At 41.3% G+C, this 17,153-nt stretch overlaps 1 protein-coding gene across 6 annotated transcripts in view; it reads right to left on the bottom strand.

The window, feature by feature from the left end:
- The window catches only part of LRRC49 (leucine rich repeat containing 49), a 141,906-nt gene that overhangs the window by 27,376 nt on the left and 97,377 nt on the right, over positions 1–17,153 (bottom strand). For all 6 annotated transcript variants that reach the window (XM_043494532.1, XM_043494536.1, XM_043494535.1 and 3 more), the window contains one exon: positions 1,870–2,024. In XM_043494532.1, coding sequence (XP_043350467.1) covers positions 1,870–2,024 — 155 coding nt within the window. The remainder of the gene's footprint in view (positions 1–1,869; positions 2,025–17,153) is intronic.

Genomic DNA, 17,153 nt, shown 5'->3' with positions numbered 1-17,153 from the left:
AAGTATCGTCTTCCTATGTGTTTGAAAAAAAGAGAATTTTGAATAGTGAAGATTTTCAAAAGCACTTAAGTGTCATAGTAGCCCAACTCCCATTTACAAAGGGACTTAGGCATTTAGGAACCTAAGTATCATTGAAATCAATGCAACTTAGGCTCCTATCTGCTTATGACACTTTTGAAAATCGGACTTAGGCTCCTAAGTCTCTTAATCACTGAAAATTATAGTTCTAGTCAACAGTCTTCGGTTGCCTGCTTCTGGATCCCAAACTGCTTCTTCAGTCCTAAGTGTCATCAGTTGCCATAGGCATAATTTTCAGTCTGTATTTGGCTACATTCTCGTGAATAGTTCTTTCAAATATGGACCCAGCCACTGTTATGAAAGCACCTATGAGCTACATGTTTTTAACATACTCTTTATGGAACCACAATTCCCCTTGTAGATCACTTGCAAGGTACCGCTAGTAGAGAATGCAGCTGCTTGCTTAAACAATGGTGCTAGATGTAGAGAGCACATTACACCCTTTCTCTAGTCTTCCTAGGCTTCTTGATACACGTCAAGGTATTGCCTCTGACCAACAAATTCCTGACTACCGACATAAGTTTTCCTATGTAACAGACTTGAAGCTGCTCTGTAATAATTCATGAATACTATATGTTAATTGAGTTATTGGGGATGTTTATAGTATGAATATGTTGGTTCTGTAGTAAGATCATTGTCCAGAAAAACAAGCAAGAAGGAAAACAATGGCTCAATATAAACTACCCTCAGGAAACACTTACAGATTGTTAAGAAACTGTGCTGGACAGGAAAAGACCCAGGAACACAAGAAAAATCAAAGGCCTATAGCAGTTGAGAGAAAAACAGAGACAGAGAGCATGTGCATAGTTTGTTTGGTTTTTAGGATGGTAGCAGAAGGGTGAGGACAGAGGCTGTTCTGGGAAACCAGACTGACACACAGACACTCACTGGCTGTTTGAAGAAGCTAGACCTGCTTAGGTTATCATCAGGCAATTGTGACCCTCAAATAAGATAGACACATAGGTAAGGCTCTTTATGGTTTGAAAATCCTTTTTATCTTGTGCTTTATTCCTTCCTACCATTAAAATAATACTTTGATATTCAGGAGGCTGCCTGGTCACTAGACACAACCACTTGTCACAGACTCTCAAAGGGATGAATGCAGGTACCAATACCAGTCAGACCTGCAGGGGTAAGCACAGCTGATAAGACAGCACACTGTAACCCAGAGCCAGGTTAGAGAAAAACGGAATTCCATCCCAGGGGAGGTAAAGGCACATGGCCTGACATTTGTGGGGGGGGAGGGGGAGAGAAGAGAATGGGGGTACACTCAATGAAACAAGAAAGGGGACAGAAGTGCAGCTAGCCCTGTAACTGTGACACCAGTTTCTAAACACTTTTCATAGGGATCAGTCCAGGCTACTTAAAAGACCAGTTTTGTCTTGAACTCTAAAGTTGAGATTGTTGAGATCAGTTGGGTACTTTTGTACACGCACTTCACCCCAACTGACCATGTTGAAATTGTTCAGGCTACTGAATCTGTTCTATTTTTTTCAGACTCTACTCTGAGCAAGCCATGGGGAGAATGTGTTAGTCTGGGGTGGAGGCCATCTGAGGTAGACATTGTTCAGTAAGTCCTGAAATTGTTTTTTTAAATTATGTAGAGTGCTAAATGGACACATTTTAGAAATCCAAAAATAAAAACACATATCTTTATAAACATACACTACTTACAGAGATATGTGTAAACATACACACTTACTTATCTGAATGGAAGGATGAGTGTTTCCCATTTTTGTTATATATAAAACATTAGCTAGGAAATATACTTCCAAGAAAATACTCGTATACCTGGTTTCTTCAGGAAATACATATGCGGCACTGCCATTAATCTGACAGGAGTCACTGTCTTTTTTATCTTGATTTGAAGAAGTCACAAGAGCAACTCGATTCTGCTGAATCTCCCATTGGTGAGCAATGTTGCCAATTGTCAATCGTTTCTTTTCCTGAAACATGATATAAAAGCCACATGAAATTATCTGAATGCATTGTTAGTATGTTGGTTTGCACCAGAAGAATACATTCCACAGTCAAACACTAACTGATAGATGGGAAGGGGTGCCTTACTCCTCCTCCGCTCCTGGTACTTGCATGCTGATGGGCCATGATCTCGCCCAAAATTGTCCTTCCAGAAACTGAAGCCTCATCATTGAAAGAGTAACACAACCACTAACTAACTAATCCTCAAACACTGGAGGGGGGGGGAGAACTCTTGCTTCGCTTGAGCAAAGAAGGGTAAGGTATCTCCCTCAAGATCCCCCTTCCCTTTAACTCATGGGCAACAGCAATTTACATATTGACTTTTCCCTGTAGATGTAGAAAATTTGACACGGGATTATGTTGAAAAGCTGTCCCCGTTTTTTTTTTTCTTTTGTCACCAACGGATTACCAAGAACAGCATTCAATAACATACAGTTCCAGACAATTAATCAATGAAAGAATCCAGATGATATTTTATATTTAAATATAATATATATATATAAATATAAATAGATATTTATATTTAACATTTTATGTTGTTGCATGTTCATGCAACTAAAGACAATTGTTTCTGTATCGGCCTTTTAATACACCCAGCTCTGTGTGGAACTCATTCATTGTGAGATTTAAGTGAAAGGCAGGGCAAACTATGGTCTGCGGACAGGATCCAGCCTGTCAGGGCTTTCAATCCAGCCCACGGGATTGCCAGCCCTGTGGTGCAGCAGGGCTAAGGCAGGCTCCCTGCCTGCCCTGGTCCTGCGCCACTCCCGGAGGGAGGTGGGGGGGGAGGGCTGCGTGTGCTGCTCTCGCCTGCAGACATACCACCTCCCACAATTCCATTGGCCAGGAACGGGGAACCACGGCCAATGGGAGCTTTGGGGGTGGTACCTACAGGTGAGGGCAGCACGCAGCATAGCCGTCTACCCCACCCCACCCCCGAGAACCACTGCCAGACATGCTGGCCACTTCTGGGAGCAGTGCGGGTCCAGCGCAGACAGGAAGTCTGCCTTAGCCCCACTGCGCGCCGCTGTCACCCCGGAGCTGCTCAAGGTAAGCAGTGCCGGGCTGGAGCCCGCACCCCGAACCCTTCCTGCACCCCAACCCACCACCCTGAGCCCCTTAGCCCCCTGCCCTAAGCCCCCACTGCACCCCTCCCCCCTGCCCTGAGCCCCCTCCCACACACCACACCCCCCCAGACACCCTGCACTACCTCCCGCACCCCAACCACCTGCCCCAGCCCTACATTCATGGCCCTGCATACGATTTCCCCCCCAGATGTTGCCCTCAGGCCAAAAAGTTTGCCCACCCCTGGTATAAGATGATTGTTGATTTTACTAGCTCATGGACCTGCTTCTGAACTGTTCTGAGATTAAAACTTTAAACACTATAAATGTTTTCAAAAGGTAAATTAATTGCTTGTTTCAGTTTGGTTGATTTTGCTGAACCAGATCTAACTGGCATGGCTTAGTTATCCCACTATTACAGTGCTTCTTAATGAAATTTGAATAGGTATCAATCTCTGCTATATAAAAGGAAAAAACTGCAAAGAACTAAGCACAAAACACCATCTCTTTCTATAGAACATCCAGGTTATGACACATTGACAAAAGTCAGGAATGTCAAACATTAGTTGATACTATTCCAATCTAAGTCATGCTGCCATAGTAGGGTTGCCAACTATCTAATCACAGAAACCCAAACACCCTTGCCCTGCCCCTTCTCTGAGACCCTGCCCCTTCCTGGAGTCCCTGCCCCGACTCTCTCCCTCCATCGCTCGCTCTCCCTGACCCTCACTCACTTTCACCAGGCTGGGGAAGAGGATTGGAGTGCAGGAGGGGGTATGGTTAAGCGCTGTTCGGCCAGAGACAGCACTCCTCACTCCCTCCCACACCCCAATCCCAGAGGATTGGGGTGTAGGAGGGGGTATGTTGGGCTCTGGGAGGGAGTTTGGGTGTGGGAGGGGGTGCTGGCTCTGGGATGGAATTTGGGTGTGGGCTCTTAGCTGTGGCAGGGGGTTGGGGTGTAGGACAGGGTAAGGGGTGTGGGCTCTGGGAGGAAATTTCAGTGTGGGAGGGGATGTGGGCTCTGGAATGGAGTTTGGGTGCAGATGTGGACTCTGAGCTGGGGTCGGGGTGTGGGAGGGAGTGAGGGGTACTGGTTCTGGTTGGGCAGCGCTTAACTTGGGCAGCTCCCAAAAGTGACTGCACGTCCCTCTGACGGTGGCTCCCTAGGCCAGGAGGTCTCTGCATACTGCCCCTGCCTGCAAGCACCACCCCCCGCAGCTCCCACTGGCTGGAGTTCCCGGCCAATGGGAGCTACAGAGTTGGCACTCAGGTTGGGGGCAGCACGCGGAGAGCCATTGCTCCCCCCTCTGAGGCCACAGGGACATGCCCGCTGCTTCCAGGAGCAGTGAGGGGCAGGGCAGGCATGGAGCCTGCCTTAGCCCCACTGTGCTGTTGGACTTTTAGCGCCTAAAATCTCCTGGTTTGGCTTCAGTAGCCTCTGGGAGATAGAGTCTGATTCTGGGAGACTCCTGGCAAAACTGGGAGAGTTGGCAACCCAATGCCATAGAAATAGACCCTTTGAATTAAATGCATAGAAAAGGTTCTAAGGCATGTATACTCTTGCCCTGCAGTTTGGACTACAAGGGTTTTAACAGCAGTGCACACCAAAGTGCTGCAATGTAACACTCCCCTGTGGATGCTGCAGGCACAAACTAAAAGGTTCCTGTTCACCATCTTAATGTAATCCTGTTTGAAAAGGATTACATTAATGCAAATTAGGTCATTCCAGCAGTGTCCACATACAGGAATTACAAAGCAGCACTTTGGTGCGCATTTACACCCCTCTATTCTGAACTGTGGGGCAGTGTAGAGAAGCCCTTAATTTAAAATTTCTAAGCTCTGGTTGGTATTTGTCAGAATATCAGTGTTATTTAAAGAAAATCTGTAGGGAACTACACAGAACTCTTTTTAAGGTCTAGGAAAAGTATAGCAAAAAGTAAGGTGGAACAGATTGTTTAGCATAAGTAGTTAGCACACATTGTAAGGAACCGTTCAAGGTAGAGTGACCTGCTAACACCTCTGCAACTTTTTTATGGTTGGCTAGCTATTCTTTGTCCACATTTTATTCAACAGCTGAACTTTACACGTCTTTCAATTCCAGACTGTTACTTTGAAAAGTAACAATGTTTCTAATAATCAGAGAGCTGTTTTTAACCTTCCTTCTCCTTATAAAATAAAGCAGCTGGTCAACATGACTAACAAAGAAAAGCTCTCAATAAAAAGATTGAATTCAATGAAGCCATTAAATGTTTAATAATTTATCTAAAACACTGTTGCCATCGTTTTATTCGTATTCAATGTTTACTACACTGCAATATACTATTGCATGCTTTCACCTCTTGTTTATGAAATTCTTCATCTTGAAATATTGTTAAATTTTTCACAAGCTCTATGTCAGGCTACACTTTGAAATGATTTGGACCTCAGTGTAGTAAATGGTTGCCCATTTTAGTTACTGATTTACGCAAACACCACTTTATAATGGTGCTCAAAAACATGCACTGGCACCTGCATGAACTTCTGATTTTGCACCACAGAATCATTTGACAACCTACCCACCGTTATATCCTCCTGTGCATCTAACACCCACGAGTCATCATTTTAGCTGTATGTTTCTACTATAAATGCTTAACCCTAACCCTCGCAACATTTGGCTTCAGATTTAACTCATTTAGGTTTAGGTGAAAGGGAGCAGTTTGCAGCTCTTCTAGAACTATGTTTTAGGCTACTGGTTTGCAGACTCAAGAAGACAACAGTATATTGATTTACATTTGGAAAGTTATCTTTACAACCAAAAAGGTTAGAAGCTTAATTATTTTTTAAACTAAAGCTTACACTTTGTGGTATGGAACGGATTCTGTGACTGTTCTGTAAAATGGAGCTATTATTGTTTTGACATCTATGTCAAGCACTTTGATATCCACAGAAGAAAAAGCCCTGTGAAGTCATTGGTGCTGGAACAATTTTTATAGTGGGGATGCTGAGAGCCATTAACCAAAAACTGTAAACCCTGTATATAATGGAAACTACTTCAAGCCAGGGGAGTGTTGGAGTATCCCCTGCACCCTTAGTTGCAGCACTTATGTATGAAGTGAAAAGTAGTATTATCCTCATTTTACAAATAGGAAAAATCAGAGACAATGTTTGAATGGTTTCAGAATAGCAACAGCCGTGTTAGTCTCTATCCGCAAAAAGAACAGGAGTACTTGTGGCACCTTAGAGACTAACAAATTTATTAGAGCGTAAGCTTTCGTGGACTACAGCCCACTTCATCGGATGCATAGAATGGAACGTATAGTAAGAAGATATATGTATATACATACAGAGAAGGTGGAAGTTGCCATACAAACTGTGAGAGGCTAATTAGTTAAGATGAGCTATTATCAGCAGGAGAAAAAAACTTTTGTAGTGATAATCAAGATGGCCCATTTAAACAGTTGACAAGAAGGTGTGAGGATACTTAATTTAGGGAAATAGATTCAATATGTGTAATACTAGGTTAAGCCTTAGCCTGTGTACCAAAAGACCTCGGATCAATGCTTGCTGAATGTGTGACCCTGGCCAAGTCCCTTAAGCTCTGTTTCCATTTGGAAAATTAATCTTTGTGGCAAGGACTGCCTCTCGCTATGCGTTTGCATAATGGCTACCCGGGGGGGGAGGATATGTGGGCATGAGTGTAATGCAAATAAATAATAATTTAGCGACAGATGTGAGAAGTAGAACTTAATGACTGTACAGTTCTTTGAAAAGAGAAAGCAGTATATAAAAATACCCAATACTTGGCATTTCCTGACCTGGGTGCTTATCTATGTGGCCTAAACATTTTCTTAAAAAGAATTCCATACAAAAAAACTCTTAAAACTTATCCATTCATTGTTATACAATAAAGGGGTTAAAAACCAAAACTTTGAAAAGCACATCACCACCCTCATACTGTAGTTACTGTACTCAACTGTGAAACATTAAGGTTCATTTTTCTCCTTTCTAAAGCAGGAGTTAGTTGACTACATTTTAAAGCCTTATGAGCATATGAGTTTCAAGATGCCTAACAGGAAAGGTCTTCACAATCAGATTTAAAGTCTATGGGAACTACAGCAGATTATTCAGAGAGGTTGAATTTAAAATGTTTCTACTGGTTTTCAAGTCTTTGCCAGTTTGAGACATATATACTATACATGCACTGGGGAACACTAGTTGAGCTAGTAAGATCTTTGAAACCAGTACAAACTTTTTAAATGCAACCACTACATATGACAGAGAGACCAAGAAATAATATAAAATCATATGAGTAAAACATAAATTGCAAGGTATTGAAAGATTTACATTACTCTTCCAAAGGGTTTCAGATTAAAACCAACAGAATTACATCTCTTTGGAAATTAAAGAGATTTGAAAGGTAGGAAAAAGAAAAGGAGTACTTGTGGCACCTTAGAGACTAACAAAGGTACGAATTATTTGTTTACTGGAAAACAGAACTACATATGAGAGACAAAGCCTTTATCAGTCAGTGTGAACATCTAATTTAGTTCAAGTTAATCAGACTCAACCATTATTTTGACAGCCTTCTGTATATATTACATCTCATGAAAAGAAACCAGTGCTGTTCTCTATGGTTGTTTTGTCTGTGCTTTAGCTAATCACTAACATTTTATATAGCAAACTTAGAGACAAGCTCAGGAGTTTACTGAATAACTGCTATTCAGAAAAGGAAACAAATGAGCTTCACTTGAAGATTTCTATTAAAGTGAAAGAAATATTGAGAAATATGACAGATATTTTATTTTGTAACCACACCATGGACATTATCATGCAGCATACTGATCCGTAAGACTGGAGCTACATAAGAATACTCTATATAAAATGTGTTTTAATTAACCAAAAATGACATTGGGCCGATTCACCTTGGATTTCTGCCAGCATAAACTCTGCCACACAAGTCCTTGGTGGTGGAAAGAGTATCAGGGGTTATTGTCACAGAGGTGTAAAGCACCTCAGCATCCATTACAGTGGGGAATCATTGAATGCCAATGCCATTCAAAAGCAGGTAAGACGAAGCTGGCATGGAAATGGAGGTTACCTGTCTGTAACTCGAAGTTCTTTTGAGACCTATGGCCCTTATATATATTCCACATGTGGTATGCATGCACTATATGCCTGAGTCCAGAAATTCTAACAAGCAGCGTCCATTGGCCCACATCTGCACAGTAGATCTCCTCATGCTCCCAACCGAGAGTATAAGAGGCAATGTGTACTGATGCCTCTGAAGTTCCTTTCCTTACCATAAGTCCAACAGGACCTGAGACAGAGGGGATGGAGGGCAGGTAGTGGAATGCAGACAGGGACCACACTTCTCAAAAAACTCCCAGTTACATGCAAGTAACCTCCATTTCTTCATTGAGTACTAGTCCCTACATGTATTCCAGATGTGGGTAACTGACAAACAGTGTTCAGACTAGAGGTTGTGAGGAAGCTGGCAGTGAAGATGCTCACAACACTGCAGTTCCCACTGCTGCAACAGCAGCACAGGCCTGGACTAGCATGCATCATCTAGCAAACATGCGGATGAAGCTCCAGTTGGCTGCTCTGCATATGTCTAATATTGGAACATCCTGCAGGGATGCTATAGAGGCAGCTTGCACCCTCATGGAGTGTGCCCTAACTCCATCAGGAGGAGGTATCTGCGTTAACCTGTAGCACTCAATGATGCACCCAGAAACCCACTTATGACTCTCTGAGAGAATATCATTTGACTGTGCAATCTTTCTGGTACGGTGAGAAAAAGTCTTTGTGATATTCTAATAGGTTTGGTCCTCTGCAGATAGAACGTCAGGTCACATATGACATTGAGAGAATGAAGTCTTTTCACTTCGACAGAAGAGTGGGGTTTCAGAAAAAGAACAGGAAAGTGGATACTTTGGCTGACATGGAATTCAGAAATAACCTTAGGGAGGAACTTAGGATGGAGGTGAAGGTATACAAAGAGGGTCTGCCCTGAGTGCTCCCAAATTGCTCACGCTCCTGGCCAAAGTGATAGCAACCAGAAATGCAACTTTCATGGACAGGTGGGACATGGATCATGTAGCCAAGGTTCAAATGGTGGCCTGGTGAGTGCTGACAGGATGAGACTGAGGTCTCACTCAGGTGTAGGTTTGACCACTGGTGGAAAGGTCCTGACTAGGGCCATGATGAATCTTACCATAGTTGAGGAAATCTACCTTGAACGGTTCCTTACAATATGTGCTAACTACTTATTCTAAACAATCTGTTCCACCTTGCATTTTGCTGTACTTTTCCCAGACCCTAAAAAGAGCTCTGTGTAGTTCCCTACAGATTTTCTTTAAACAACACCGATATTATGACAAATGCCAATCAAAGCCTGGACATTTTAAATTAAGGAGCAACACTAATACAGGAAAATGAAAGTTATGCCTACATGCAACAGGATCTAATGTTGTTAGCCCAATATCCTTACTATAATTTGGAAAAATATATATTCATATAGAAAATAAAGAGCCTTTATCAGAATTCCTCTGTAGTATGTAAAGAATTAGTGTACTTTTCCTTTTCCCTAGTTACTTATACTTAAGTATATAACCAGCACTAACATTCAAAATGACAATTTTTATTTAATTGCCTCCACCATCTCCTTACCATAACCAGTCCAAAGGGAAGTAATTTTGCCATTATAATATTTACGAATTTAGAAGGCTTCTTGTGGAGCACATGTGTTAAATACAGAATCTGGTAGAGACCCTTTTTAAGGAACTCTAAGGCCTTGTGAAGAAACATACATAATACTTGATAACACTATCTGACAAGAAAAGTATTGGAACATTTCCACCAAACTGTTTCAGAGCCCTCATAGTACCTCATGGTTTCCAAAATGTTTATTTTGTTTACAAATTTTCACAAAATGTTTTTAAACTAAGAAACTTGGAACTTTAATCTACCAAAAGAGTTATTAAATCAACTTATTACCTAATACTGAGTCAAAAAAGCACAACTGAAGTAAGCCGCAAAGAGGCTATGTAATTTATTTCTCATTTAAAATTGGAAAAAAAAAAAAGAGATACAAGTTCATCAGATCCAATTTTAAATAAAATGTGTATATACAACAACATACACAGAAAACAGAAAAAGAATAAAAAACGAGTCAAAGGGAAATTACATGCAAGAATGCAACATGGCATGCCTATTCATGCAAAGTACCAGAATGTCCTCCAAAGACAACAATACTACCACTAGTAAAAGCCTGGATAATAAATACTGAAAAGAATAATTTCATCAGGATAGTACCAAATGCAATTATGATGGCAACCAGCATTGCATATGGCGATATTTTATTCTCTTTGGAAAACTAAGTAGTAATGGGCTCTATGCCTTTATTCATTATATATATGGACAGATTTCCACACCCTCTTCTTGATTTATGTCCTGCCCTCTAGTGTGATTTGTAGATGTGCACACTTTTGGCAAGGCTGACATTTGGAATTCATTTTCTTTTCTTTTCTATGGGGAGTATTAGGACTGCTCGTGTGTTGTTTTATTTTCACATTTACAGCCAGTTTAAAAGTTTTAAGGCTTTTTAAATTTTAATCCTGTGATTAAAAATTCTCTCTCTGCAAAAGTTAAGTTTTCAAAAAAAGCAGAAGGGCTATTATGAAACATGCTGCTTCAAATATGCCACGTGCTCATCTCTCTCCTTACCACAGTTACTCAATCCTTCATGACAGGTTTCAGAGTAGCAGCTGTGTTAGTCTGTATTCGCAAAAAGAAAAGAAGTACTTGTGGCACCTCAGAGACTAACAAATTTATTTGAGCATAAGCTTTCGTGAGCTACAGCTCACTTCATCGGATGCATTCAGTGGAAAATACAGTGGGGAGATTTATATACATAGAGAAAATGAAACAATGGGTGTTACCATACACATTGTAATGAGAGTGATCACTTAGGAAAACACATATGGAAATATGGGCTATCTATTGTGACATTTTCCTCTGTGCTTTAAATATTTATAAAGTCTTAAATTATTCTTTCAATGACAATAGTAGTTTTAGCAAAATGGAGAGGATATGTTTCTTCAGATAACAAAGGTGAAAAGGGCCAATCTTTGAATAAAGAAAAGGAGTACTTGTGGCACCTTAGAGACTAACAAATTTATTAGAGCATAAGCTTTCGTGAGCTACAGCTCACTTCATCGGATGCATCGAATGAAGTGAGCTGTAGCTCACGAAAGCTTATGCTCTAATAAATTTGTTAGTCTCTCAGGTGCCACAAGGACTCCTTTTTTTTTTGCGAATACAGACTAACACGGCTGCTACTCTGAAACCAATCTTTGAATAGCTTCTCTTTTAAAACTTTCATTTTTATTGTAAAACTGCTCTGTAAATGAACATTTAATATATTACGTCCTTATTTTTATCTTTTTTTTTAAAATCAATTAAAAATGCCAGGCTGGATGAATTTTATTTTTAAATTTTACTTTTACTGTAAATTTGTTTTGCATATTAACATGACCTTATTTTTATCTTTGCCTATTAAGCATTTCAAAAGTTATGACTTGTGTCTTTTAAAATAACACCCATTTGTAAAGGGAGATATGATGTTGCTCAGGGACTTATTTCTTCACAAAATACAAACTGTTTTCGTAGGGTTTTTTTCCTTACTCCGTCCTTTGTTTAAAGAAAAAATTGCTGTAATCTTTCTAACTGTGTTATGACAAAGGGGTTGTTCTGCTGCAAATGCTGCTTTCTTAGTGTCATGTTTACATCCAGTATAAATACATTTTGGTTTCAAATATGATATAATCTCCTTTGAAGATACCTCTGTATTGTTGTTGTGTTTTTTTTTTAAAGGGAGAGGGGCTGTTGTAGTTTCTGGACCATTGCTTCTCTGAGAATATGAGTAAGGAAGGAAAGGAAATGCCCATTGAAAACTCTTGATTTAGGCTGATCATAGGGAAAAATCTGGGAATAAATCATAGCTATCAGTAGGATGACGGCTGCTTTCACATACCCAAACATGCATGCTTGCACAAGAGGAACCCTCATTTAAGAACACTGGGAAAGGCTGTGAAATAGAAAATAGAAAAAAGCTGAGGGCACTTTTGCTCCCTTGCAGACCTGTTGCCACCTGTGTCCCACTGAAGTTCTCCCCCTTTGAGGTCCACAGTAAGCAGGAAAGGGTGACTTTTCCCTTCCAGTACTGTTGAGGAGTACTCCATGATGAACTTCATGTCAGCAGAGTAAAATGGGTCAGAAACATGGAAGGAAGGAAGCCTGGGTGAAGGGTGACCCTTCTGTGGCTCCAGCATTTTTGGAATTGGGGAGAACATTCAGGAGTTCTGAATTAGAGGAAGACCTAGTCTGATGCATCAGTAAGGCATCCTTTCCATCTTGAGAGTTCCTGTTGCTTTTCTATTTCATCTTCTGTGCTAGCTGGCCATCTTGTGAGCCCTCAGCTGTGCAGCTGCTGATCTCTTGCAGTGCAGCTAAACTAAAATATCCCACCCAACAACGTATTCATTTGAAAACCAATTAAATTAAAAGATTTGGTGGCAAATGATCGTTTTTATGCCAGAAAATACTCAGATAAGACCCTGTCAAACGGGAGCTCTTACCCTGTGCAAGCCTCTGGAGGCAGAGAATTCTGGGACAGGTTTTTCTAGAAAGCACTGGATTCCACCCTCAAGTGGTGGAGAAGAAGAAAAACCCACTGTGTAGACAGACAGGCATGAACAGGAAAAAAAAAAGGTGAGTTATAACCTGTGAAATGAATATGGGAATGTTTATGAAAATTCAACAACAGTTATTAGCATGGTAAGTTTGATGGCAGACACTTTTGTAAAACAGCAACAGTTACCTTATTAAATGGGCAGTATGCCATGACATTTCATTTAAAAGGAAGCAAGGTAAAATTTTATGGTTTTCTCAAGAAAGCTTGTGGAGGAAAATATATTTTATTGCTGAATATGACTCAACAAAATTTCCATTAATTGGCTGAATTTTTAGACTTCGCAAATTATTTCACAGCCACTTAATCCCACTGTTAGATCTATGGGAAAGAAAGTTCCATTCAAGTAAAACAAGAGTCTGAAACAGAGAAAACAAAACACACAAGAATAGAATGGAAATGTACATAGAAGAGAGATAAGAATCATCTTTTTGAAGCAAATAAAGGAACAGCAGTTGGCTGTTATGCTTCTTTACTCCCTTGAAGACAAGGAAGAAACCTTCACTAAAAAGAATGAAAACTTCAATTTCCTGTTCAAGCTTGAGTGAGTATGGAATTACACATTAACAGTACATGCCCCTTTCCTCCAATGGGAATTTTCATTGGCAAAATGGTTTGAGAGATCTAGGGCATCAAGACAAACAACAGCATCTCCCACTGTAAGGAAACATACCTCAAAGCTTAAGAAATAGAAGTAAAAATAAATCACACTTTCAAAAATTTCTGTTGCTCAGTAAGTGGGCCAACACATTATCACCACCAAACCACCAGATGAATGTGTCTGTGTGTACTTCCCTTCCTATACCAGTAGGAACAGACACCAAAACTTCAAAACCAGATAAATTTAAAACATATCAGTCATCTATAGTAAAAATAAAATAAACTATGTAAGTATTAATTTTTAAAATGATGAGGAGGAGGAAATATTTTCTGGAACCCGTTTTTAAACTGAACAAATCCAAACTCAGAAAAATCTGTTTTAATAGATAAGATTCAGAAAAACAGAAGTATAATAGACACACTGTTGGATTATCATATAACAATTAACCCCACCTCTTTATCTATTTACTTTTTCCTATTTTTTTTAACCTATTGCTTCCAGTTTACAATACCTACTGTTAAAATTCTGCACGTGTCCCCTTGCTTTGAACAAGGTCCAGTTTTACACGCATGATATATTTCTCCCTCCCTCCATCCCTGACCTCCAACTACTCCTTTTCTTCTAAGCTCCTAAATGGTGGACATTGAACCCACACCCTCCAGACTCGTGATACGAAATCTTACCTTGACAAACCACAGCTTACCTAACCAATACCCTAAGTCATGGGCGAGTCACCCCTTCACAAGATTCTTCAGGATAATACTACCCAAACTCCAGTAGAATCTTTGCAGTACATAAAAACATAAAAATGGTCATACTGGGTCAGACCAAAGGTCTAACAAGCCCAGTATCCTGTCCTTTGACAGTGGCCAGTGGCAGGTGGCCCAAAGGGAATGAACAGACAGGTTATCATCAAGTGATCCATGCCCTGTCACCCATTCCCAGCTTCTCAACATGGCCAACCATAAGATACTGCTGTCTCACCTGACAAAGGTAGTGGGGCCCAGGGTAATGTGCTAAAATGGTTTCAGTCTTTCCTGGGAAATCACACTCAACAAGCTGTAATAGGAAATTGCATTTCCACAACTAGACCTCTCATGTGGAGAGTCCCACAGGGATCAATTCTCTTACCAGTCCTATCCAACATGTATATGAACTGGTCAGACAACAGGAACTCAAGCATCAGCAATATGCAGATAACACATAGCTCCATCTATCATTCACCACTTATGACTTATACCACTACCTGAAGGTGGCCAGTTCTTGGATGAGATCAGCTCATGGATGAAGAAGAGCTGGCTGAAGCTGAATGAGACAGAGGTGATATTAGTGGAAGAGTCTCCTGTGATTAAAGGTACACACCACCCCACAATTGGTTAATTCAGTCTGTAATTTAGGAGTGCTCCTGAATTCCTCACTGATAATGAGCTCTCACACAGCAGTGCTTTCTACAGTCTCCAGTTGGCTAAGAGACTCCATCCAAACAATGACCCAGCCTCAAGTATTTATGCCCTCATTAACTCTCAGCAGGACTACAGCAATGTAACGTATCTGGTAGCACTTAGAAAAGTCCAGCTGCTATAGAACACTAGAGTACATCTCCTCAGCAACACTGGCTATTGTGAACATATCAAACCTGTCCTCTGCTCCCTACTCTGCCTTCCCATAGACTATCAAATCAAGTTCAAGATCTTGGTCCTTATTTCAAGGCACTCAATGACCTGGTTCTAGGGTATCTAAAAGTTTGACTAAAGCTCTGGGGTGAAGCCCATGGTTGACAATTTTGCTCCACTGGCGCAATGGAACTTTCTACAACTCAGGGTTGCATGTTTTGTCACTTCTGTAGGCTGAGTACATTGCACCCAGCAGGGGCACTTTATATTCCTCAACTCTCCCCCACATGGCACTGGCTTAATGCATCCTCCCATTCCCTCCTTCTCCCCATGGCAGGGCCTCTGTGGTTATGTCTATACAGCAAAGAAAAGCCCGCAGCTGGTCTATGCCAGCTGGCTTGGGCTCAAGGTTCTCAGGCTGCAAGGCTTTTTCATTACTTTGTAGACTTCAGGACTAGACCCCGTAGGGTGGGAGGGTCCCAGAGCTTGGGCTAAAGCCCAAGTCCAGAAATCTACACAGCAGTGAAACAGACCCTTAGCTCAAGCCCTGCAAGCATCAGCTGGCACGGGCCAGCCACAGGTTTTTTTTTGCTGTTTAGACATATCTTGTGTGCACCCCTGTTTCTTCCTCAATTCCATTCCTCCCCTGATCACATATCCCTATCTTCCTCAATCCCGGTTTTCTCCTCCCCATCTTCATTCCCCACCCCCAAGGGCTCCACTTTCTCCTCCTCACCTCCACTCCCCTCATCCTCACCCCCTACCCAGTTCTCCCCTCTGGGTCCCTGATTCCATCATCATCACTATGCCAAATCTTCCCATTCCCTTGCGGGTCATTGCTTTATCACTCCCAGGCACTCATTTCCCTCCCTCTGGGTCCCAGCTTCTCTACCCCGTTCAATCACCAAGTCCCCTTCCCCCACTAACCCCATGTCCTTGCTTCTTTTACCACTATTACAGTCCTCTCTGAGTCCCAACTTCCTCCCCTCCCCCTCCACGACCTGTGAGACTCTGCTTTCCCTGCCTCGTCCCTCTAGTCTTGCTGCTTTCTCTCCACACACACTGTTGTCCCCATTTCTCAAAATCACTCCACTTTCCCTGCCCCAAGATCCTCACTTCTCCTTACAAACCCTCCCTGTGAAATCTGATTAATGTTAGAGTTCAAGATACTGACAAATCTCCCCATGCCGAGCGTTAAGCTACTGCCTCTGGTATATGTCAGCAGCAGCAGAGGCAGATGAGAGATTCCTCTCCTTGAAGCATCAGGCAGTCTGTGAATCAGGCTTTTCCATTAGTCCAATTTGCTCTAAAAATCAACAAACTTGTGCCCATCGATGCTTAGAACATCTGCTGAAATTTTAGAATCGATCAGATGTGGTGTTCTGAAGTTATCATGTTACAGACAGAGAAATCTTAATGAGCTAAGTGTTAGACTTCACTTTGCACAGCCAGTAAGGGCAAAGCTTTTGTGTGCAGGAGACCGATTTCCTGGGGTCTAGCCCAAGAATGTGGAATGAACTCCCACAGAAACTAAGACTATCACAAACCTTAGCACCATCCGTTCTAACTGCAAAGGTGCATTTCTTTGACCTACTCTTCTCTGACAAACATATGTCAACATGTGTATCTACAGAATGGAGCAAGCAGCGTGGACTATTCCACTTGTGCTGGTAATCATCTCAAGGGTAACCACCAGTACCAGAACAAATTTCTATGCTCATTTGACCAGTGAACTCATCTATGGAGTATTGCAGGGTTCTAGTCTATGAGGCCTACTGGCAATGTGACCACTTTGTCATTGGTAATTACTGGAAGAGAGTTTGTTGGTGGAGTTCTTACATGACTAATGGGATCTTTAATATTTTGGTTTCTCCATGGTCAAACCATCAAAAATGGTTTTCTACTTCAAATTTTCTATGTGTTGTGTTCAGATAGAGAATTATTTGACTATATTTAAGGTATACCAGATGAACCTTTGTGTATTATAAGAGTTGGTAAAATAGAAGCTCAATTTTTCCAAAGCTCATAATGCCCAATATACACATGCAAAATCAACTTCCATGTGTGCACACGAAACACCAACT

The sequence above is a fragment of the Dermochelys coriacea genome, chromosome 10 (genome assembly GCF_009764565.3).
Source record: "Dermochelys coriacea isolate rDerCor1 chromosome 10, rDerCor1.pri.v4, whole genome shotgun sequence".
Lineage (NCBI taxonomy): Eukaryota > Metazoa > Chordata > Testudines > Dermochelyidae > Dermochelys > Dermochelys coriacea.
This window is presented reverse-complemented; position numbering and strand designations above follow the sequence as displayed.